Below are 24868 nucleotides of genomic sequence, written 5' to 3'. Positions count from 1 at the left end.
AGAGAAAGATGAGCATCTAGACCCTGGGAGAAAGCTGCAGGCAGATGTAATATAATGAAAAGAAAAATGAGCTAGAAGTTAGGAGACTGGGGCTCTATTCCCAGGAATGTCATCTATTAGCCTAATCAACTTAGGCAAGTCACAGGTCCTGTTTCCTCATCTATAAATCTGAAGGAGCTAGGATCATAGATCATATCGAATTTATGTTTAACACCTCTTTTGCTTATTTTCTTTGTTCTTATCTTGTCATTCTTTTGGGGAAGGGGAGAAAGGTTATTCTTGCTTTTTCTTTTTAAAATACACTTACTCAGCATGATGAATATGAAAATATGTTTAGAAGAATTGCACATATTTAACCTATATCAGATTGCTTGCTATCTTGAAGAGTGGGGAGGAGGGAAGAAAGGAGACAAATGTGGAATATTAAGCTTTGCAAAGGTGAGTGTTGAAACTCAAAAAATAAAAAAAAACTATTAAAAAATAAAATATTAATGAAATAAACTAACTATACTTTTCATTTTTTAAATGGTCTATAAAAAAGGCCAAAAAATAAGAATGAAATATGAAACTAGGTCTGTCATATACAGCATGGTCAATTTTAATTTTTTTATTTATCAATTACTATATATATAATAGTGTGAAACCTTGTGCCCAGTCATGACTTCAGAGCTGTGATTTAATGCCTTCAAAAGTTACAATAAACACCTTGAGGTCATGGATTAAGAGATTTTTTTTTTTTTTCCACTTAAAAATTGCACTTAGACTTGCACATGATAGGAACTTTGGTGGGAATGATTTAACACAAGAATTTAAATCTGAAAGATTTAGATATCAGACCATCAACCCTTTCATTTTATACCTAAGGAAATCAGAGAGATTAAGGATATATTATATATTATATATTAGGTGTAAAGCCACATAGATGGAAGTAGTAGAGATAATCTATGACTCCAAGTTTTCTGACTATAAATTCAATGTCCTTTCCCTTTCACTATATTGTGAACCACAGATGATTAGTTATCCCTCTCCTCCAAGGAGACATGTAGAGAGGTGTAGATTTGCCCATACCAACAAATATTACCTTTGCAGCTTCTTATCTTCAATGAAGTCTTTCTTATCTTCAATGTAGTCTGTTACTCACTGTCTCTATTGCAACCACCAAGCAATTGCTGATCTCAGCTGTTTTCTCTCTTTTCTTTCCACATATCAGTAGTTTCCCTTAACTTATCCTACACCCACAGGAAAGTTGACATTGTTTATAAAAGACTAGAGAGCTTTCATCTTTCTTTAGGGCAACTGACTCAATTCAATTCAAACACTTATTGAATTGCATTAAAAAAAAAAAAAAAATCAGTAGAAGGCCTGAATTTCTCTCTTTCAAACCTCCCCAATTAGCAAAAAAAAAAAAAAAAAAAAAAAAAAAAAAAATTAATTGCTTTTTATGTGTGTGGCCTTTGGCTATTTGTTATTTAAAATAACCAAAATCTCTGAGATAGGTAAAAAAAAAACTCTTAACCTCTGCCCTATTATGTCCCTAAATATTTCAATCTCCTTTAGCTTTTTGGACATCAAGAATGTTATTCCTGAAAAGATACACCCTTAGTGGGTCTGATCCTCCAGGAATACAGTTATTAATAATTCAGAAAACACTTTTAATGGCAGAAAACTTACACTAATTTAAAATGAAATAACAAATGGAATGGGATTGTATGGTCCAAATACCAAGGATTTGAAATGGAAACATTTTCAGTAAACCAAGCAAGTCACTTTGGAAAATAAAGCCCTTGTGAACGAACTTAACCACATTTTGGATAACTAAAATCTTCTCCTGTCCCTGTGATAGTTGCTGCTCCAGGACAAACCTGTATTTCTGGAATTAGGACTTATCTGTCACCTACCTTTTTGCTATTTATTAATAAATTCACCATTAGGCCTTGCTTTTGGCCCTCCAACCTATGATAGGAGTTCCTCTTCTCTCCATAAAGAGTTCAGGTCAGGATGAACAAGACAGGCCCTCTTCCAAGGAAACTACCCACAATACTTGCCTTTCTATCCTCCTCCATGCTTCCATAACTAGGTGCTCAATTAAAGGATCATGGGCCTCAACAGCAAACCTTTGGGATTAAAAGAGAAAACATATTAGTAGCTCAAAAAGACATAAAACAAAACTGAGCAAGTTATTTTTTCTTACATAATCATTTTCCTTCTTTTATCCCTCAGTATTTTGTTCCTTTGTTCATTCAATGATGTTTCATAAAGAACTACAGAAGCAGTCTATAAGAGCTGGCCCTGCAGTCAGTATATACAGGTTCAATTATTATTTTTTTTTCAAGGCAACAAGAGACACACAGCTAGCATCAAATGTCTGACTGCATTTGAGCTCAGTTCTTCCTGACTCCAGGGCCAATGCTCTCTCTAATGAGCCACCTAATTGCTCTAACAGGTTCATTTCTTCCCTTTGATGATGAGTATGCTGATAAATGTTGAAGGAACACAGGAGGAAAGCAATGCACACACAGATTTCCCTGTTTCATATGCCTTGTATATGCTCAACTGTTAGTTATTACCTGCAACATCACTCTTTTACACACCTTTACACATTTATATATTAAATACAAATATTTATAATATTTATTTATTTAATTTCTACTGAGGATATTAAAGTATGTGAATGCAACATGCCATACTGTAGAAATTTACCTATGCTTTCCAAGATTGTATTATTTCATAAAAGTGAGGAGGCCTTTCTGAATGCCACAATAAATTAAAGGGGAGGAAAAGTCTATTCTTCTAGTGACTTCTTTGAACTACATTAAATTAATTCCAAATATTTATTAACTATGTAGGAAGAAAAGATTGCAATCCCACAGACTAAAATTCTATCAGGAAAGTTAGCCTAGGACAAATGGAAAGTTCTTAAAAATGAAATCTTACAGTCATAAAGACAAACAATTCCAATGAGAAATTTCTCTAAACAAGCATTTATTAAGCATCTACTGTGTGCCAGGCACTGTGCTAAGCACTACAGACACAGAATGGCAAACTCAGGCCCTACTATCAGAGAATTCCCCATTGGCTTAATGGGGAAGCCAACTCATCAAGTAATTCAGTATTAAATCAGATGTGTACAAGGATGGCAACAGTGACAAGTAACAGAGGATTAAACAAGAGTATGACATAGCTCTGAAAGAACAGGGTCAGGAACCAAACTTGGAATGGGTTGAAGCTAAGGTAAAAAAGGTAAGGACACCAAAAAGTGGGAGTTGGGGGCACTCGGAGAAAGGATTGTTGTAGTAGGAGGGGTATCTAGGTGGAATATCAACCCTGGAGTCAAAAGGACCTGAGTTCAAATCCAATCTCAAATACTTGATATTTACTAGCTGTGTGACCTTGGGTAAGTCATTTAACTGTAAATATCTCACCCTTCAAAAATAAATAAGCTAAAAGTTTTCTTAAAAAGATAAAAGCAGAGGTTCAAAAAAGAGACAAGACAGCTGCTCAGAGTATATGGGACTATGGTAAATGATAACAAAAAGATAAACTTTATTTTGCTATCTTTAGTGAATTCATACACAAAGGGTGGTGACCACAATACTCTAAGGCCCTGCCTTATATCCTTAAAAGATATTGAAACTGTCCTCAAAATTTAAAAAACTCAGGGCACTAAGCCTTGCACTATTGACTTCCTGGTTGTCTTAAGGACAAAAATAGCCAGAACAACTCTTCTCTCAGGTTTCTGACCTTGTACCACCATGGGTAGCAACCAAAGGAAGGAAACAGTGCTCACCTTAATAATGGCTAGACTGTGCCCTTCACCTCTTATAATTAAACAAACCTTTTGTTTTGTAGGTGGATGGGTTTTTCATTCATTTCATTACAATCAGAATTAGAGGTACTCACTTGACTCCAGCGCCTTACAATAGCTAGCATTTATATAGTGACTACTAAGTACCTGGTACTATACTAAACACAAATATTACCTCAGTTGATTACTTATTTTATGGACTTCTACACCAGGCTCAAATGAAATACATCTCCAAGTATATCCCTGAAATCCCTGAAATAACCAGGGCTGAGTCTACTACAAAAATCTTAAGCCATCATTTACTCTGGCAAAATTCTAAAAAAGGGAGTGTTGAACACAAAAAGACAGCATGGCTTCATCAAGAATAGGTTATGGCACACTAATCTCATTTCCTTTTTGAATCTGACTAATATGGATAACTAGATGCAATTTAGCTAGATTGTAACAAAGCATTTAACAAAGACTCTCATGCTATTCTTATGGAAAAGACGATGAGATGTGAGTTACATCATAATATAATTAGATCAATGTAGAACTGCTTCTATAGTTAGACCCAAAGAATAATCACTTATGGTTCAATGTCAAGTTGGAAAGAAGAAATTCCCTGAGATTTATGTTTGGCTTTAAACTGTTTCATGTTTACTCAAGAAGTATAAAAACATAAGCAGCATATTTATCAAATCTGTAGACGAGACACATAAGATACTGAGAACAGAGAGAAGATTCCAAAAGATCCTAGCAGGCTAAAACATCAAGCCAAATAAATCTAATAGGATTTGTGAAGTGTTATATGTGGGAAGGAAAATGTTATATGTGGATTAAAGAAATCACCTTTCTAAAAACAAAATGGGTCTAATATGGCTAGATATTATTCTTCTGAATATGAATCAAGTGAGATGTTACAACACAGAAAATTAATTAAGTCTTGAGTTGCATTTAAATAGGCACAATATCCAGCAGAAGGAAAAATGTAATTCTTTTATCCACTATCCTGTTTAAAAAACATTGGAATTATCGTCCCTTTCAACTAAATATTCTGCCTTTCATGTCTAAAATGTTGGGCTAGTTAACATAAAAATGTAGATTTTAAGCAAGGTAAGTCTGTTATGATAAGAATTATTTGCTTTTACTCTCTGGCTCCAAGATGGTTTTAACTTCCCAATATACTAAACACCACCAATAAAAATCTTTGTCATTAAATTAGTTAAAACTGTAAGGTAAAAGGAAATTTGTTTTTCTAGTTTTCCCAACAAGAGTGGGAGGATGTGAAAAGGAGAAAAGGTATATTCTCAAAAAATTAAAGAAAATCTGATTTTTAAAAAAGATAAGCCATGAGGTTTGCTGTAATAATACAACCTATCAACCAATCCACAAGCATTGATTCCTATCATAAGATATATCATATGAGATGCTTGAGACACAAAATGAAAAATGAATAACTCCTGGTTTCAAGGAGCTTATATTATTATATTAAGGAAATAATATAGAAACATAATAAGTGGATACCAAAGAAATACACATAGATATAAATTTGCAAGAGGAAAATGAAGCACAAACAGCTGGAGAGTAGGGAAAGAAATCAAAAAAGATCTTCTTGTTGGGGAGAGAGAGGCCAAAACTTCATATAAACGTCAGGTTTAACTGACTTCACAAATATTAGCACATTAGATTCCCAGAACAACTCTGTGAAATAGTTATGGCAGAATGATTATCCTCAGTCCTTTAAAAAAATCCAAATAAACAAACAAAAAAACCAAAAGGCTAAGTAGATTATCCAAAATCAATAGGAAGACACAAAGCCAAGGCTGGAACCTTGTTTTTTCCCTCCTACTTCAGAGGTCTTTTTACTATACCATGTTTCATATAAACCCAGGGGCATTATGCATTTGTTTCAACCCCAAAATTATCTTTCTACCTCATTTTCAAGATCTACAAATTAACAGCATTTCCTTGTGAAATGGTGAGTCAAAGAAGTAATCATATAAATGCTCCTTCCATTACTGGTTAAGCCTCAACTCTGATTTGTTTTTATATTATTGTATGAATAAGCAAAGAAGGGATATCCATGTACTTTTCCCAAGAGGAGAAAATAGTTACCAGTTGTTAAGTACATACAGTGAGAAGACAAAGGGGTGAATTAATACTTGACCAAAAAGGGTATCATGTAAGGTGGTTTTTTAAAGTATCTTTTAAAAATAAACTATAAGGGGAAGCTAAGTGGCACAGTGGGTAGCGCACCAGCCCTGAAGTCAGGACGACCTGAGTTCAAATTAGATCTCAGACACTTAACACTTCCTAGCTGTGTGATCCTGAGCAAGTCACTTAACCTCAATTGCCTCAATCAATCAATCAATAAACTATGAGGTACCACCTTCTCTGAGTGCAAAATGCTGCTTACACTGTTAGAAATGGTCAGTCACTGTTAAATATGGTTTTGCTTAAGTGTTTTCCTTTGTAGTCACTGGGGGTATTTGGGTAGAGAAAGGATACCAAGAACAAAAGGTATGAATTAAACTTTAAAAACTTTAGAATTGCTTTGATTTGCATTTCTCTTATTTAAAAAACCCAAAAACCTATGTAAGTTTCAACTAGAATCTAACAGAATAAGAATGACAAAAGAGAGGAATAATTAACAGGAGAAGAATTGAAGAGAAGCACATTAATACACTCTTAGTGGAGTGGGGAGATTGTTCTGGAACCATTTTGGAAAGAAATTTGGAATTACATGAAAAAGTGACTAATCTGTCCATACCCACTGAGTCAAAGAGCTCAATATAAAATATGTACCCTAATAGGAGGCAAAGGTTCACAGGAAGGTCCTGAACATACCAAAATATTCATGACAGTATTTTGGGGAGATAATAAAGAACTAGAAATAAAGAAGATGTCAATTGATTAGGAATACTAGACAAATTGCAGTGCTGGAATATAATGGGATATTATTGTACTATCAAAAAGAATAAATACAAAAAATATAGAAAAAATGGAAAGATATATGTGAACTGATTATAGAAAATGAAATAGAACCAGGAAATTAATATACACAATAATTATAAAAGTGTAACCGGGGAAAAATGAAACTGAAAGCTATATAAGTATAATAACCAAACTTGGCCCCAGAGTAGAATTGAGAAAATACACTTCCTTCTTTTATTTGCAGAAGGGCTACATGTATGGAACATTATAAATACTGATAGACATGTAATTCTATGATGAATTGATTTGGTTTTTTCTCCCTTTTTTATTCTTTATAACAAAGATGGCATTTTGCCTAGTGAGGAGGAAGACATTCAGAAATGAAAGTGATATAAAAAAATAAAAGATGAAAATATAAAAAAACCCATTAAGAACAAAAAAAGCGAAAAAACTAAACAAAAATGAAATAAACTAGTATACATCAATGAGCTTGAAAATCATATTGTTTGGATGATTTCAGAAAGGTCTGGAGAGACTTAGATGAACTGACTCTGAGTGAAGTGAGTAGAACCAAGAGAACATTGTACACAGCAGTAAGATTATATGGTGATCTACTATGATGGACTTGACTTTTTTCAACAGTGATATGATTCAGGCCAATTCCAATAGATTTGTGATGGAGAGAGCCATCTGCATCCAGAAAGAAAACTATGGGGACTGAATGTAGATCACCAGATAGCATTTTTGCCTTTTCTGTTGTTTGCTTGCCTTTTTTTTTTAATTCATTTTTTTTTCCTTTTTTGATCTGATTTTTCTTGTGTAGCATCATAAATATGGAAATATATTTAGAAGAGTTTTTAAAAAAAGAAAAAATCATATTGCTTACCTTAACATAACATGCAATACATCCACCAGGGTATCATCATCCATTAATTCAATTTTATCCTTAGCTAAAATACGAAGAGTAAGAAACTGAGGATGGTCTCTAACATATGGAATATTTCTCATCAAATCGGACTTTTCCTTTTGAAATTGCCAAAGTACCTTACATGCATATCCCACATGGTTTTCAGAAAGCTTGGCTTTATTTTTTCCAACTATATCAAAAACCTGTTCTTCATTTATACATTCATTTATTTGTGTAAGTAAAGGATTGATAGTTTTAGGTCCAAGTCGAAACACTCTCCAGAAGAATTCATAAGCAGCACGCAGACGAAGCATGATGGAAACTAATCGCTACATGGACTACTTAATGAACACTCAGAAAAAAATTTCTCCTCTGCATCCATCTTCACAAGTAAAAAAAATAGTTGTGGCCATCATGTGAGATAGATTGGTAAAGCAACTTCTGCTTTGGCTCTGCTTTTTGGGCTTTCATTATGTACGCTCAGTTCATTTCAGCATACAAAACCTGTTTAAAAAAAAAAAAAGTAGAATCATCACTGGCATTCACATCATTCTCTAATTCCAAAGTTCAGATGGAAATGTTATCATTTTTTAATATTTGATTTGGATATGTATTGTATCTAGGATATACTGCTACATATTTAACATATATAGGACTGCTTGCCATCTTGGGGGGGGGAGAAGGGAGGGAGGGGAAAAAACGAAACATAAGTGATTGCAAGGGATAATGCTGTGTAAAAATTATCCTGGCATGGATTCTGTCAATACAAAGTTATTATTAAATAAAAAAAAAAAATTTTTTTTAGAGCAAAAAAAAAAAAATATTTGATTTGGACTTAACTTATTCATCAGAATTTATTTTTTTTTATTTTTGAATTATTTTTTTTTTTTTTTTAATTTTTATTTAATAATTACTTTATATTGACACTCGTTTCTGTTCCGATTTTTTTTTTCCCTCCCTCCCTCCACCCCCTACCCTAGATGGCAAGCAGTCCTTTATATGTTGGATATGTTGCAGTATATCCTAGATACAATATATGTTTGCAGAACCGAACAGTTCTCTTGTTGCATAGGGAGAATTGGATTCAGAAGGTATAAATAACCCGGGAAGAAAAACAAAAATGCAGATAGTTCACGTTCGTTTCCCAGTGTTCTTTCTTTGGGTGTAGCTGCTTTTGTCCGTCATTTATCAATTGAAACTCAGTTAGGTCTCTTTGTCAAAGAAGTCCACTTCCATCAAAATATGTCCTCATACAATATCGTTGTCGAAGTGTATAATGATCTCCTGGTTCTGCTCATTTCACTTAGCATCAGTTCATGTAAGTCTCACCAGTCCTCTCTGTATTCATCCTGCTGGTCATTTCTTACAGAACAATAATATTCCATAACATTCATATACCACAATTTACCCAGCCATTCTCCAATTGATGGGCATCCATTCATTTTCCAGTTTCTAGCCACTACAAACAGGGCTGCTACAAACATTTTGGCACATACAGGTCCCTTTCCCTTCTTTAGTATTTCTTTGGGATATAAGCCCAATAGAAACACTGCTGGATCAAAGGGTATGCACAGTTTGATAATTTTTTGGGCATAATTCCAGATTGCTCTCCAGAATGGTTGGATTCGTTCACAACTCCACCAACAATGCATTAGTGTCCCAGTTTTCCCGCATCCCCTCCAACATTCATCATTATTTTTTCCTGTCATCTTAGCCAATCTGACAGGTGTGTAGTGGTATCTCAGAGTTGTCTTAATTTGCATTTCTCTGATCAATAATGATTTGGAACACTCTTTCATATGAGTGGTAATAGTTTCAATTTCATCCTCTGAAAATTGTCTGTTCATATCCTTTGACCATTTATCAATTGGAGAATGGCTTGATTTCTTATAAATTTGAGTCAGTTCTCTATATATTTTGGAAATGAGGCCTTTATCAGAACCTTTAACTGTGAAAATGTTTTCCCAGTTTGTTGCTTCCCTTCTAATCTTGTTTGCATTAGTTTTATTTGTACAAAGGCTTTTTAATTTGATGTAATCGAAATTTTCTATTTTGTGATCAGTAATGGTCTCTAGTTCATCTTTGGTCACAAATTTCTTTCTCCTCCACAAGTCTGAGAGATAAACTATTCTATGTTCCTCTAATTTATTTATAATCTCGTTCTTTATGCCTAGGTCATAGACCCATTTTGATCTTATCTTGGTATATGGTGTTAAGTGTGGGTCCATGCCTAATTTCTGCCATACTAATTTCCAATTATCACAGCAGTTTTTATCAAATAATGAATTCTTTTCACAGAAGTTAGGGGCTTTGGGTTTGTCAAACACTAGATTGCTATAATTGACTATTCTGTCTTGTGAACCTAGCCTTTTCCACTGATCCACTAATCTATTTCTTAGCCAATACCAAATGGTTTTGGTGACTGATGCTTTATAATATAATTTTAGATCAGGTACAGCTAGGCCACCTTCATTTGATTTTTTTTTCATTAATTCCCTCGAGATTCTCGACTTTTTATTGTTCCATATGAATTTTGTTGTTATTTTTTCTAGATCAATAAAATATTTTCTTGGAATTCATCAGAATTTAATGGAAACAGAAAAATTTGTCCTGAGATCTGAGATCTATTTTTTTCCCTAGACACTACTTTTTGAATTAACTTTTAATCCTACCATTAATGGACAGTTTATAAATTTGGTCACAAAAGCAAAAAAACAAATTCTTTTCTAAGCAAGGCATGATTCATTCATTCATTCTTATTCTTATAGTGCCCTCAAACAATTTAAGCACTTCATTTAGCAGTTTTTTAATCTGTCAATTAAAAGAATATTTAATCATCAGTCAAGGAATCTAAAAAGTGTAGAACAGTAACAAGATGTGGTACATATATAAAAAAGAATTTAGAGTATCTGACACAGGAAAAAAAAAAGCTTTGTAAAATAAATGCATTGTAAGTTGAATTGAAAAAGAATAGGTGGCAAATGCTCAGTATTTATACAAGCAATGGCTTGAAACACCTGTAAATGGCATATTTTCTTAATATCTGAACTTTCTCATTTAGTCTCAATTAATACCTAGGGTTCTTCATTTTATTTTATTTTTTTCAATTAAGTATTAAACTAATATTTCATTCCATCAAGAGAAGCAACGAACTGTCACAAACAAACAAACAAAAAAAAAGGCTATCTAAATCAGGGAAGAGAAGTTGATTTTTATTTGTGGTAAAAGACTAATTTACAGTGAATATAAAGAAAATCTACAGAAAGACTATCCTGCATAGTAACATATTCTTTGGTTTTTAGATCTTGACATTCAAAGATTTAGAAAGCATTTTATAACATTTGGTAGTAAAAAGCAATTGCATTTTTTCCTATTAACTGAATGTGTTAGAAATTAGCCATTGAACCATAGAATCAAATAATTAGATTCTTGTTTTTTTTCCAGTCATGTCTGACTCTTGGGGATCTTATGAAAGGTTTTCTTTTTAATTTATTATTATTATTATTATAGCTTTTTATTTACAAGATATATGCACGGGTAATTTTTCAGCATTGACAAACAGCAAAACCTTTTGTTCCATTTTTTTTCCCCTCCTTCCCCCCCACCTCCTCCCCCAGAGGGCAGGTAGACCAATACATGTTAAATATGTTAAAGTATATGTTAAATACAATATGTGTATATATGTCCATACAGTTATTTTGCTGTACAAAAAGAATCAGACTTTGAAATAGTGTACAATTAACCTATAAAGGAAATCAAAAATGCAGGTGGACAAAAATAGAGGGATTGGGAATCATGAAGAGTTTTCTTAACAATGATAATGAAGTAGTTTAGCATTTCCTTTTCCAGCTCATTTAACAGATGAGGAAATTGAAGTAAACAAGATTAAGTGAAATGCCCAAGATCACATAGCCAGTAAAGTGTCTGAAGTCAGATTTGAGAAGTTTTACTGACTTCAAACTTGGCACTCTACCCACCATGCCACATAGCTGCCCAATTAAACTCTTAGTACTCAGTTAAATCTGCTGTAGGTTGACTTGGCTCTTTTGGATCAGCCTATAGTTGTAGTGCTTGGTCCTTGGAACCCTTAAAAGAATTTCTAGTAAAGAAAAAAGAATTTTTTTTATAAAGAAAAAAAAAAAGAATAGATAATTGCTAATACTGAATTTGTAGGATATTAGCTTTAGAAATGAAAAGGATCTTCAGAATTTTTTTTTTTTTTTTTTTTGGTGAGGCAATTGGGGTTAAGTGACTTTTCTACTAGTACATGTTAAATGTCTGAGGCTGGATTTGAACTCAAGTCCTTCTGACTCAAAAGCCAATCTCTATCTTATGCCATTTAGCTACCACAGAACTATAAGAAGGGATCTTAAAAGTCATTGGAAACATTATCTTCACTTTATAGGTTTAAGTGAGATACATGAGATATAAATTATGTCCCTTTAATAGATTAGGAAACTGAGGTTCAAAGATACTAAGTAACTTGCCCACAGCCACACTGGTATTCAAATCCAGATTTCCCCACATACAACGACCTGATGTCAAACAAATCCTTGGTTGAAACATTCTGCCCTTAATGACTGTCTTTATATTCCCCCCTTGGTAATTTTAAGTAAAGGATGAAAATGTCTAGATAGCACTAAACCGAGGAGGGTGGGAGCCAGACTTCAGAATGTATATTCTTCTGATTCTGCTTACTTACTTCCTCAGTTCATATTCAAATCTTTTTGAATGAATGAAAAATATGTACTAAAGGCCTACTAAATGCCAAGTGCAGTGCTTAACATTCCACATACAAAAAGCAGAAGTGGGACAGTGCCTGCTCCCAAAAAGCTTACATTCTCCTCAGGCAATACAACACATGTAAGGGAGTAGAAACCAGAGAAAGTTTCAGAGGTGATAAAAGAAATAGTAATCAAGTCAGCAAGCATTTAAAAGAAGCACAAAAATTTGTTCCGACTCTTAAGGATCTCACAGTCTAATGGAGAGACAACATAGCAACAACTGTTGTTTAATCTTTTTGAAGATGACCTGTGTCATTCCAGGATCATTCTTGACAGCTAGGTGAAATGTACTGAAATGAACCAGGGTTGCACAAAGTCTTCAGCTTCAGTCTCTCCCAGAGAGACAGAATAAAACTCAGGGACACTAGAGATGGTCCAGGATGCAATAGAAGAACTTAATGTCTTCAACATCTGACACACAACGGTATAAAAATGACACAGATGGGATAAATCTCAGGGGGAAGTCAGTAGGTAATCTTTCCTGATTACCTACTGTAGAAGGTGAAATTTTAGCTAGTACCTGAAGGAAGTCAAAGAAGGTAGGACATAGGGACGAAAGTGGAGAGAATTCCGCCTGGAGCCAGCCAGGATCAATGTCAGGAATCAAGAGGTGAAGTGTAAGCAAGGGAAGGAAGTCAGTGTCACTGGGCTATTACAGGAGGGGGAATAAGATATAAGATAGGAAAAGTAGGGCGGCTAGATGGCGTAGTGGATAGAGCACCACTTAATACTTCCTAGCCATCGAGTCCTGGTCAAAAAAAAAAAAAAAAGACTGGAAAATTAGAAATAAGGTTTTGAAGGCCAGAGGATACTATGTTGGGTCTTGGATGGAGGAGTAGGCAATCATTTGAGTTTTCCTTGAACCAGGAAATGACATGAGAAGACTTGGAGTCTGAGAGGATGGACTGGAATAAAGAAAGACTTGAAGCCGCTAAACCAATCAGGAGAGTACTAAAATCATCCAGGTGTGAGGGGATGAGAGCCTGAAATAAAGTAATGGCAGTGTCAGAGAAGAGATGGGATTTGTGCTGATTAATACTACTTCTACTACTACATCTACTACTAATATAATAATTAACATTTATATAATACCACACATGTTCCAGGTACTGTATTAAACTCTTGCATATTATCTCACTTAACAATCACAACAACCCTGGGAGATAAGTGTTATTATTTCCATTTTACAGATGAGGAAAACCAGTAAGCAAAGGTTAAGTGACTTGCCCAGATTTGAATTCAGATTTTCCAGATTACAGGCACTCTACTATGCCACCTATCTGCTTCCTATAATGTTTATTAATCAGCTCTCCAAAGGGAAAAAAAAGTACACTTCAAGTGAGATTTTTAAAAATCCCACCAAATTGTATCCAATCAGAAAGTCTACGATATCAAATTCCTATATTTATATTATATTTCCCTATAAAACATCTGTCCAAGGTATAGATCTTTGCTAAATCCCTTTTAGGATTAGCCCCAAAGGTAAACCATCTCAGGGTATCTTTCTTCTACCCTTCTCTCCCCAACTCCCATCTCCTCCCCCCTTGCCTCAGCAGTCAATGGTGTAATCCCCTTTCCCTGCTAACTCCCCTTTGGGATTAGTCTGATAAACTCCTCTTTGGATTTAGCCCACAAGTCAGTGGCACACTCCCACTTCTTGGTGTGTTCCATTTAATTGCTTCTTCCTCCTGATAAATTGTAAGTTCCACTAAGGAACTTGTCTTTCCCCTTGTTAATTGTTAAAACCCTTTTCTTTGCTAATTCCTGTCAATTAATTCACGTAATAAATAGCCCTCCTTTGTAGCCTGTGATAGGTGCCTTGACATAGTTGCTTCCTGCAGTGAACTTTTATAGAATATTCTTTTTCTAATTAATTACTCTCCTGAATCTATTTCTATTTACAACTTCTGGTGCCTATTTTATCTCTTTAGATGTATAGCTTATATCTGATTGCTTCTTGTCTTGGGGAGGCATTAAGGAAGTGAGAGATGAAAAACAAATTTCATGCTCATAATCTGACAAAAATAAGTATTGAGAACTAAAAATAAATTAAATAATTTTTTTAAATGAAATTCTAGAAGGAACCATCCAATCAGATTGGAATGACTAGAGGGGATTTCCAGCATGTGATTTCCAAGGTAGAATAAATGACCTTCCAGCATGAAGAGGCTTCTGGAGCATAGCAAAATCAGGAGTGAAGCCTAGAGAGAAATGAGAAAACAAGACTAAAAAGGTAGAGTCCAAGAGGCAGGACAACTAGAAGAAAATATGGTCAGGCAAACCTTTAGGGAAAAATGCATCAAGGAGAAGAAGATAAGGGAGCCAAGATGGTGAAGAAGGCACGCGTGACTTTCTAAACTCCTCTCATGCCCTGAAGACCAACTATTAAATTCAGCCTCAAAAATAGCTCTTGACTGGCAAAACCCACAAGGTTTAGAAGCACAACAACTTACTAGCCGAAGATAATCTGGAAGCTCGCCAGGAAAGGTTTGTCCTGAGGGCCAGGAACAGACCAGCACAGGGAGGGAGAGACTAGCTTCCGGAGCAGACCAGGGGCAGGGGTGACCTTTGCAGCTAGAGATGACTCTCCCATAGCCTACCTGCTCTGCCTTGATTACAAAGCAGTAAAAGGCAGAGAAATTAAAGCCTAAAACAGAGGGTACTCTAAAAAAACACTAACAAGATCTGGCTATAACCACTCAAAACCGGAAGTGACTCAGCACAGACAGTAACATAGCCCTGCCACCACATCCCGCAGTTTGGGGCTTTTGAGGGGGCAGGTACAAATCTGCATGGCAGGGGGGCACAGCCCGGGGCAGCCTCTAATCTGCACAGTGGGGGGCTCAGCTTGGGGCAATAGAACTTTCGCAGCCTACTGTGCTTCCCTAAGCAGGGACACTTCCGGTCCCTATGGGACTATTCACTAGTCAGTCTACAGCCTAATACCCACAGCCCCAAGGCAGGCCTTGGCTTAGGATAGTGACACTTTCACTGCCAGGCTTCTAGCCCCAGGGCAGTTGTTAATTCACACAGCGGGGGTTCTTTGCAGGGCACTTTCCCAGCTCAGCCCTGCAGGCCTGAGTTATCCCCCGGGTGGGGAACTCTTTCCCAGAGCACTCCAGTACCACTCTGCTCTTTGTAGCTGGTTGGCAGGACAGCTACCCGTCCATACACCTATCACTGCTCTGCAGAGGAAGCTGGTAACCTCCTGAAGGCAGACCCTATAGGCTTTAAAAAATGAATAAAAAAAATCAAAAGGATCGATAGCTTCTATCCAGAAAGAGAGCAGCTTTTCAACCCAGAGGAGACTAATAGCAGACAGTCCCCAGACAATTGTTGGTCCCCAACACAAAAAGCTCTCCTAGAGGAGACTATTAAAAACTTTAAAAGAGAACTAGAAGAAAAATGGGGTAAGGAAAGAGAAGCTATGCAAGAGGGCAACAACTTCCTGAAATGTGAATTGGAAAAGGCAAAAAACTCCCAAGAAGTGCAGGGAAACAATTTATGAATTAGAAAAGGTAAAGAATTCCCAAGAAAGTAGCATTTGTGAATTGGAAAAAGAAAAAAAAATTAGTGAAATGGAAAAAATTCCATAGAGCAAAACAACTCATTTAAAAACTCAATTGGACATATACAAAAAGAAATTTAAAAAGTTAATGAAGAAAATAACTCACTAAAAATCAGAACTGAACAAAGAGAAATGGCTGATTCACTGAGACAGCAAGAATCAGTCAAGCAAAACCAAAAAAATTAGATTAGAAAAAACCATCAAATATTTACTTGAAAAAACAACAGACCTGGAAAATAGATCTAGGAGAGATAACCTGAGGATCATTGGACTTCCCAAAAATTATGATAAAAAAAAAAAAAAGGAGAAGAAGATAATCAACTTTTGACACTTCAAAAAGCCAAGAGAAAAGAGGACAGAGAAAATTTTGCCTTTGGATTTGAAGTGAACTGTAAAAGTTGTCTCACAAGACTGTTGTAAAAACTGAGTGAACGTCTGATGTACCCCAGGTCAGATTTCTTTCTCCAGAAATTACATGGTTTATAAGAAGTGGGCCCTTTGCTTTGTAAGACTACGGTAGAGCCACCTAGGTATTGAAACTCCCATCTAAGGTAATTTAGTAGTTGATGTAGTTGGGTTAGAAGTTTTTCTTCATTTATGACTTAGAATGTGAGGTCATTTGCCCTGGCTAATTAGAGCAAAGATCCAGCCTCGAGGGAATAGTATCCTGGGCCCCTAAATAATTCTTGTCTGTTAACTGGGCCTTCCCTCTCCTTGCCCAATTGCGTGTGGGGAGGGAGACGCCCTTTCTCTTGAGATCATAATACAATTCCTTTCTGCTTTATCTTGAGAAATCTTCTTAATTTATTTGATTTATTTGAGTGGTGGTCTTTGTCCCACACAGTTTAGACCAATTAAGAGATTAATAGCAGCTTTGGAGAAGCAGTTTAAATTGAATGATGAAGTTGGAAGTCAGACTACTGAAGGTTAAAAAGAGAAGAGGAAATGAAGTGGAAACAGAGATTGTAGATGACCTTCTCCAGGAGTTTAGTCACAAAAGAGAGGAAAGAAATGGGATAATAAGTAACAGAGATAAATAGTTCAAATGAAGATATTTTTAAGGATGAGCAAGCCATAGGGTATGTTTGTACATAATTGGCAAGCAGCCAATAGGACAGGGAATTACTGAAAAGAAGTGAGAGTGAAGATGAAAGAGAAGGGCAATCTGCTGGAGAAGAGAGAAGGTAATGAAATCACTTATGCATGGTGAAGGGTTTGTTTTGACAAATGCCACAATAGGAGGAAGATAAAGGGAAAGATAGCAGCAAAAGGCATTTGAGTAATGTGAGATAAGGAAGAGAGAAGAGGGAGCTCTTTTAAATGGTCTGAATATTTTCAACTAAATATGAGGCAAGATTCTCAGCAGAGAGGAGGGGGAGAGATAAAGTTTGAGGAAAGAAGTATAGAAAAGTTTTTGAGTGGGATAGTAAGTAGATTAGGAGAGGTGTAAAAGGATGACCTAGTCCTAGTGAAAGTTCAGTTGAAATTATATAACAAAGATTTGTGAGAAACTCAATTGAGACATCCTTTCTAAAAGTTATAGTAATATTAACTGGATTATAGGTAAGAGCATGGCTTGGGTTTTAGGACCTACTATATGTGATGTCTCATTTTTCTTTAAAATATTAGTATTTGGGAGCAGAATCAAGATGGCTGAGAAAATCAAAGTTACCTGAGCTCCCCCCAATTTGTCTTGGAAACAATGTTGTCTCTAAACAATTGAGCAACAGAACTTAAAAAAACATGGAGTGAAACTATTTTTCAGCTTAAAATAATTACAAGCACTTCAGGAAGGTCTATCTCATTTAGGAAAAAAAGGAATCTATTTCAGTTCTGGTGGTATGCAGGAAAGCCAGGGAAGGTTTTTCAGTCACAGCAGAGATCTGCAACTGAGACCCCTCAGTTCTATCTCAGCAGGCCAGTAGCACAGCAAGCCAACTATGAGACCTCCAGACTTGCACAGAAAGCAAATTGCTAGTCCTGGAAGCCAAGATACAACAGCATGATGAGGCTGGATTACCCCAGTGGAAGTGAGGAAGCCATCAGCATCTGAACAGCACCTTTCTGCCATCACAGAAAGCCAGTGGCCAGCCCCCAGCCCCCAGAACAAGAAGCTTAAGATAAATGCCCTCCTATACCCCAGAAGCAGAGCTCAACTTTAAAAGCCAAAAAATAAGCTAAAAAAATGAACAAAAAATAGAAAAGAGCCCTTACCACAGAAAGCTACTATGACAATAGGGAAAATCAAAAACACAGACTCAAAAAAGGATAACAATGTCAAAATGCCTACATGCAAAACCTGAAAAGGAAAAATTAATTGCTCTCAACCCCAAAAAATCTTTTCGGAAGGGGTCAGAAAGTATTTTTAAAATCCAATAAGAGAGGTAGAACAAAAACCAAGGAAAGAAATAAAAAGTATGAAAGAGTCAATAACTTGAAAAAGGAAGGATAAAAATTGATTGAAGAGAAGAATTCCTTAAAAACTACACTTGGCCAATTTGGGCACCAGGGGAGATCTACTAAAGAAAACAACTCCCTAAAAAGCAGAATTGGCCAAATGGAAAAGAAAATACAAAAGCTAACTGAAGAAAATAATTCTTTGAAAATTAGTATTGGGCAAGTGAAGCTAATGACTTATGATATGTCAAGAATCAGTTAAACAAAATCAAAAGAATGAAAAATTAAAAGAAAAGGTAAAATAACTCACTGGAAAAACAACTGACCTAGAAAACAGATTCAGAAGAGGTTATTTAAGAATTTTTGAACTATCTGAAAGCCATAATCAAATGGGGGGGAAAAGAGTCTGGACAACATCTTTTAAGAAATTATCAAGGAAAACTGGCCTAATATCCTAGAACCAGAAAGCAAAATAGTAATTGAAAAAATGCAGTGATCATCTCCTGAAAGAAAATCTAAGGAAAACTCCAAGGAATGTTATTGTCAAATTCCAGAATTATAAAGGCAAGAAGAAGATACAACAAGCAGCCAGAAATAAATAATCCAAATGTCAAGGAGCGACAGTCAAGATTACAGTCAGAACTTTGCAGCTACTACATTAAAGGATTGGAGCACTTAGAATATTATATTCCAGAAGGTAAAGGAACTTGGATTACAACCCAAAATCAACTATCAAAACTGAGCATAATCTTTCAGGGGAAAAGATGGATATTCATTGGAATAAGAGACTCTCATACTTTCTTAATGAAAAGAGTTGAAGAGAAAATGCAAGCCTCAAGAAAAGCATAAAAATGTAAACAGGAAAGAAAAAAAAAAGTTATTCAACAAGGTTAAACTGTTCACAATCCTATATGGGAATACGATACTTATGACTTAAAAATTGTATTTCTAATAGGACAGTTAAAAGGAATTATACATAGAAGGTGTAGGTATAAATTTACTTTAATGTGATGACACAAAAAAATTAAGGGTAAAAATAAAGTATTGTCCTGGGAGAAGAGAAAAGAGGGAAGCAGAATAGGGTAAATTACATCAAACTGAAGAGATAACAAAAGACCTATTACAGAAGGAGGTAAGAAGGGAAAGAGTGAGCATTGTTTAAACCTTACTCTCATTGATTTGACTCAAAGAGGAAATAACATCACACTCAGATGAGTATAGAAATTTATCTTACCCTATGGGAAGTAGGAAGAGAGAGAAAAGTAAAGGGGGGAGAGTGCTATTAGAAGGGCAGAATAAGGGAGGTGGTGGCCAGAAACAAAACACTGGTGAAGAGGGACAAAATGAAAGATGAGAGAAAAATAGAAATGAAGGGAAGGGAAGGGATGAAGAGAAATAGATACTAATTATAACTGTGAATGTGAATGAGATGAACTCTTCCATAAAACTGAAGCAGAATGAGAAACTGCAAAAGAAGCTTGCGGCAGTACTCCTAATTCCCCAGGAACAGAACTTGACTTTAGTTGTTGTCCTTCATTTCTGAAGAGGACCAAAATGACATCACTTTTATAGAGGTGAGTTACAGTGTGTCCACCTGTGGTTGATCAGACTAATATGAGCTTGGAAAAATCTGCCATAGGTCATACACAAACAGTCCCTCTGAACATTTGGGGTGGATTCTCTCACTTTGTGCATCTCGTGTTTCTTCTGAGCTAATTCAATTCTGCTTAGCTCATAGAACACAGCACCTTCTCTGATGAGAGCATAACTTGCTGTGGGCACTCCTGTGTCAGTCCCTCCCATGTCATACAATCAATTCTAAAGTTTTTAAGAGAGACCTTTGAAAGTGTCCTTGTATTGCTTTTTCTGACCACTTAGTGAATACTTGCCATGTATGAGTTCTCCATAAAATAATCTTGCTGGCAAGTACATATTCGGCATTCAAATACTGTGACCAGCCAACCAATGGAGTTTGCTCTCTGCAATAGAGTTAGAATGTTTGGCAGTTTAGTTTAAGAAAGGACTTCAGAATGCAGGGCTGATTCAATATTAGGAAAACTATTAACATAATTGACTGTATCAATAACAAAATTAGCAAAAACCATATGATTATCTCAACAGATGCAGAAAAAGCATTTGATAATATCCAACACCCATTCCTAATAAAAACACTTGAGAATATAGGAATTTTTCCTTAAAAACAGTCAGTAACATCTATTTAAAACCATCAGCAAGCATCATATATAATGAGGATAAACTGAAACCATTCCCAATAAGATCAGGAGTGAAATAAGGTTGCCCAGGAAATGTAGATGCCCATCATTTGGAGAATGGCTGAATAAATTGTGTTATATGAATATTATGGAATATTATTGTTTGGTAAGAAATGACCAACAGGATGATTTCAGAAAGGCCTGGAGAGACTTATACGAACTGATGTTGAGTGAAATGAGCAGGACCAGGAGATCATTATATACTTCAACAACAATATTATATGATGATCAATTCTGATGGACCTGGCCACCTTCAGCAATGAGATGAACCAAATCAATTCCAATGGAGCAGTGATAAACTGAACCAACTATACCCAGCAAAAGAACTCTGGAAGATGACTTAGAACCATTACATTGGATTCCCAATCCCTATATTTTTGCTTGCCTGCATTTTTTATTTCTTTCACGGGCCAACAAAATTATACAATGATCAATTCTGATGGACATGGCTCTCTTCAACAATGATACGATTCAAACCAGTTCCACTTGTTCAGTGATGAAGAGAGCCATCTATACCCAGAGAGAGGACGATGGGAACTGAGTGTGGAACACAACATAGCATTTTCACTCTTTCTGTGATTGTTTGCTTACATTTTGTTTTCTTTCTCAGTTTTTCTTTTTCTTCCTTCTTGATGTGATTTTTCTTGTACAAGATAACTGTATAAATATGTATACATATGTTGGGTTTAACATGTATTATATTTAACATGTATTGGACTACCTGCCAGCTAGGGGAGGAGGTGGGAAGGAGGGGGAAAATTTGGAACAAAAGGTTTTGCAAAGATCAATATTGGAAAATTTACCCATGCATATGCTTTGTAGAAGTTTAATAAAAATAAAATTTAAAAAAAAAAAAAAAAAAGGACTTAAGAGCTCAACTTTAAATGCCATGGAATAGGAAAAGAAAAAAAAAATTGAGCAAGAAACAAAAAAGAATCTTGATCACAGAACACTATTTCACTGAAAGGGAAGATTAAAACACCAAAGTCAATAGAGGACAAAATGCCTACATACAAAACCTCAATTGATATGAATTGGTCTCAAGCCCAAAGAGTCAAATTTATAAGAATACAAACCATTTCCCAAATGATAAAAATTCAAAGAATATGAAGAACAGTTCACAAATGAGATCAAAGCTATCTAGTCCTTTGTGAAGAAATATATGAAATCATTATTGATTAGAGAAATGCAAATTAAAACAACTCTGAGATACTACCTGAAATATATCAGACTGGCTAATATGAGAGAAAAGATGTTGAAGATGTGGAAAACTTGGAACCCTAATGCATTGCTGGTGGAGTTGTGAACTGGTACAATTATTCTAGAGAACAATTTGGAGCTATGCCCAAGAGCTATAAAACTGAACAAATTCTTTGAGCCAGCAATACTACTGTTAGTTCAGTATCCCAAAAAGGAAAAAAGGCCTACATATACAAAAAACACTTATAACAGCTCTTTTTATGGTGGCAAAGAATTGGAAATTGAGGAGACAACCATTAACTGGGGACTGGCTGAACAATATGAATGTAATGGAATACTATCATTCTATAAGAAATGATGAGCAGCTGATTTCAGGAAAACCTAGAAAGATTTACATGAACTGTTACAAAGTAAAGTGAGCAGAACCAGAACATTATACACAGTAACAGCAACATTGTGCAGTGATTATGATAGGTTTAGTACTTTTCAACAATATGATTCAAGGCAATTCCAAAAGACCCATGGAAAATGCCATCCACATCCAGAGAAAGAACCATGGAATTTGAATGTAGAGAGCATACAATTTTCCACATTTTTTCTCTTTTTTGTGGTTTTTCATTTTTGTTCTGATTCTTCTTTCACAACATGGCTAATATGGAAATGTTTAATATGATTATACATGTATAACCTATATCAGATTGCTTGCTGTCTTAGGACTGAGACAGGGAGAAAAATTTAGAAGTCAAAATCTTATAAAAATGAATGTTGAAAATTCTTTACATATATTAGAAAAAAATAAAATATTTTTCCTTTTTTAAATAAAGTTTTTTATTTTCAAAACATATGCATAGATAGTTTTTAATATTCACCCTTGCAAAACCTTTTTTTATTTTATTTTAAGCTTTTTATTTTCAAAACATATGCACGGACAATTTGACATTGACCCTTGCACAGCCTTGTGTTTCAGATTTTCTCCTTCCCCCCATCCTAGATGACAAGCAATTCAATATATGTTTAACATGTTAAATGTTAAATCCAAAATGTATAAACATAAAATAAAATATTATTAAGTGGGGAGAGGGACAGAAATTAATGCTGGTCACAAATTATCCCCACCCACCAGGTTGGAGAAGTGCAAAGGCCAGGGATTTGGCAGGTCAGAGGATGTGGAATCCCTTTGAATCCTTAGCAATGTCAGTTCCCTTCTCTGGGTCTCAGGTTACTCATCTGTAAAATTATCACTAGATTGGCTGATTGTAAGGTCCCTTTCAGTTCTAAATCACAAGATGCTGAGACTAGTTTTGGGAAGCCAACCCAAAAGCCACAAATTTTCCAGAAGCCAATCCCCGTTGGGCACTGAGCAGAAACACGGGGACTAGGTTAGCCACCCACTGCTCCACTATGGGGGCTCCCACAAGCGTAACCTAGTCCACTCCTATCCCAGAAAGCAGTAAGAGCTCCCTCTGTGATGTCTAGTTCTGAAAGAGCTCCCGAACATGAGGGAGGAGAAAACCAATCCCATCAGATACACCGCGGATCTCTTGTCCCCTTCCAACCAACCCTAAATTTTAAAATAACATTCGTAGGTGGAATGTAGGCAAAGAGAATCTCAGGCTGGAAGCAAGTAAGGTTACCTAACTCAAGAGGCTCAGAACTGGAAGGAATATTAGGGGTTATTTGTACGAACCTCTCATTTTACAGAGTTCCCTGATGTTCCGAGTTCATTGCCTACCCCCGCAGCAAAGCCAGCACGTGAGGCTAAGAGGCGGGGCACACGTGGGCAAGAACCGCAGTGACCTAACTTAGCCCCAGAACTTCCCCGTGGACTGGACTAGTTTTTACCAAGCCCCACACTTTCTTTCAGGCTCACCGGGTCCTGGAAGAGAGATCTCCTCTCCTCGGAATCAGCAGCGCCAAATGTCCTGTCGTGGCGGCGTGCACAAGGAGAGCAAATATACTACATAACCCGAAGTGCAGTGAGGCAAGGTTAAGCTCGAAACCAGGATTACACGGCATGCTGGGAATTGTAGTCACATTCATTGCAGCATCTCTGGATCTTGACTCTGGCTATACACTTTGGCTTTCTCTCTACCAGAGCCATTGGCTGCGGAATGGGATACATTTTAAACTTCAACTGGAGGATTTTTTTGGTTATTGTAATAAGTCCGAAAAGTAGGTTTTAATGCCTTCAATGTGAGTAAACTGAACTCTTTTAATGATTATCGAACCCATTTAAGAGACTGCCGTGTTACTAGGCTTGATGTAACTAGTACAATGCTGTGTGGAAACAGGAGCATTTGGAGGAACTCACCATCTATAGGGAATCATTTTCCACTTGAATTCTGTGCTGGACATCCTCCATGACTGTGACAAACACCTTTGGCAAGTATATGTCTACTTGTTTTATGCCAGGCTTGATAGAAATAATCAGAGAGTCATCTAACAAAATTATATTATTTTTTCCAAGGATTTCTGAATGATTTTGTTTTGTGCATGATAGATATATTTTTGAAGAAGAATCTTTAAGGTTGTTTTATGCTCTACTAAAAAAAATTATATTTCTAGCCAACTGACAGTAGGCATAATAAAACTTTGTATTCTTTGAACCATTTATTTAGTTGAGTGACTATAAAGACCAGAGTTAACAGTAGAGTGTCAATTATGGAAGCCTGCCTTTTCCCTGTTATGAGTTTCCTCATATCTTTAGCAAGTATGCATCTATGAATTCATAAATAATTTTCATAAAGATGTTGTAGTGATTGAAAAATAGATCAGTGATAATTGACATTTTCTTGGTTACCTTTTTCCAGTAATGCTTGTGATTTTTTCCAAATGCAACGCAAAAAATCCTCCTGTTCTTCCCTCACACCTTTTTTAGAATGTAAGGTACTGTCAATTTTGATAGTGGACGTTTTGCTTTACTGGGTAGAGAAATAATATTTATGAGAAAAGTTAATAAATAAGCCTAAGAAGAAATATGACTTCTCAGATAAAATGTTATGGAGAAACAAAGACTCT

At 35.7% G+C, this 24868-nt stretch overlaps 1 protein-coding gene across 1 annotated transcript in view; it reads right to left on the bottom strand.

Moving 5' to 3' along the window:
- Positions 1-23813, bottom strand: part of FASTKD1 (FAST kinase domains 1) — a 50864-nt gene extending 27051 nt beyond the window's left edge. The window contains exons 1-3 of the mRNA XM_051986212.1: positions 23721-23813; positions 7608-8132; positions 2046-2114 (exon numbers count right to left, since the gene is read on the bottom strand). Coding sequence (XP_051842172.1) covers positions 2046-2114; positions 7608-7942 — 404 coding nt within the window. The 5' untranslated portion in view covers positions 7943-8132; positions 23721-23813. The remainder of the gene's footprint in view (positions 1-2045; positions 2115-7607; positions 8133-23720) is intronic.
- Positions 23814-24868: the final 1055 nt, after the last annotated feature.

Source organism: Antechinus flavipes, chromosome 3 (assembly GCF_016432865.1).
Source record: "Antechinus flavipes isolate AdamAnt ecotype Samford, QLD, Australia chromosome 3, AdamAnt_v2, whole genome shotgun sequence".
Classification (NCBI taxonomy): domain Eukaryota; kingdom Metazoa; phylum Chordata; class Mammalia; order Dasyuromorphia; family Dasyuridae; genus Antechinus; species Antechinus flavipes.
The sequence above is the reverse complement of the archived record's forward strand: the minus strand, read 5'-3'. Positions and strand labels throughout refer to the sequence as shown.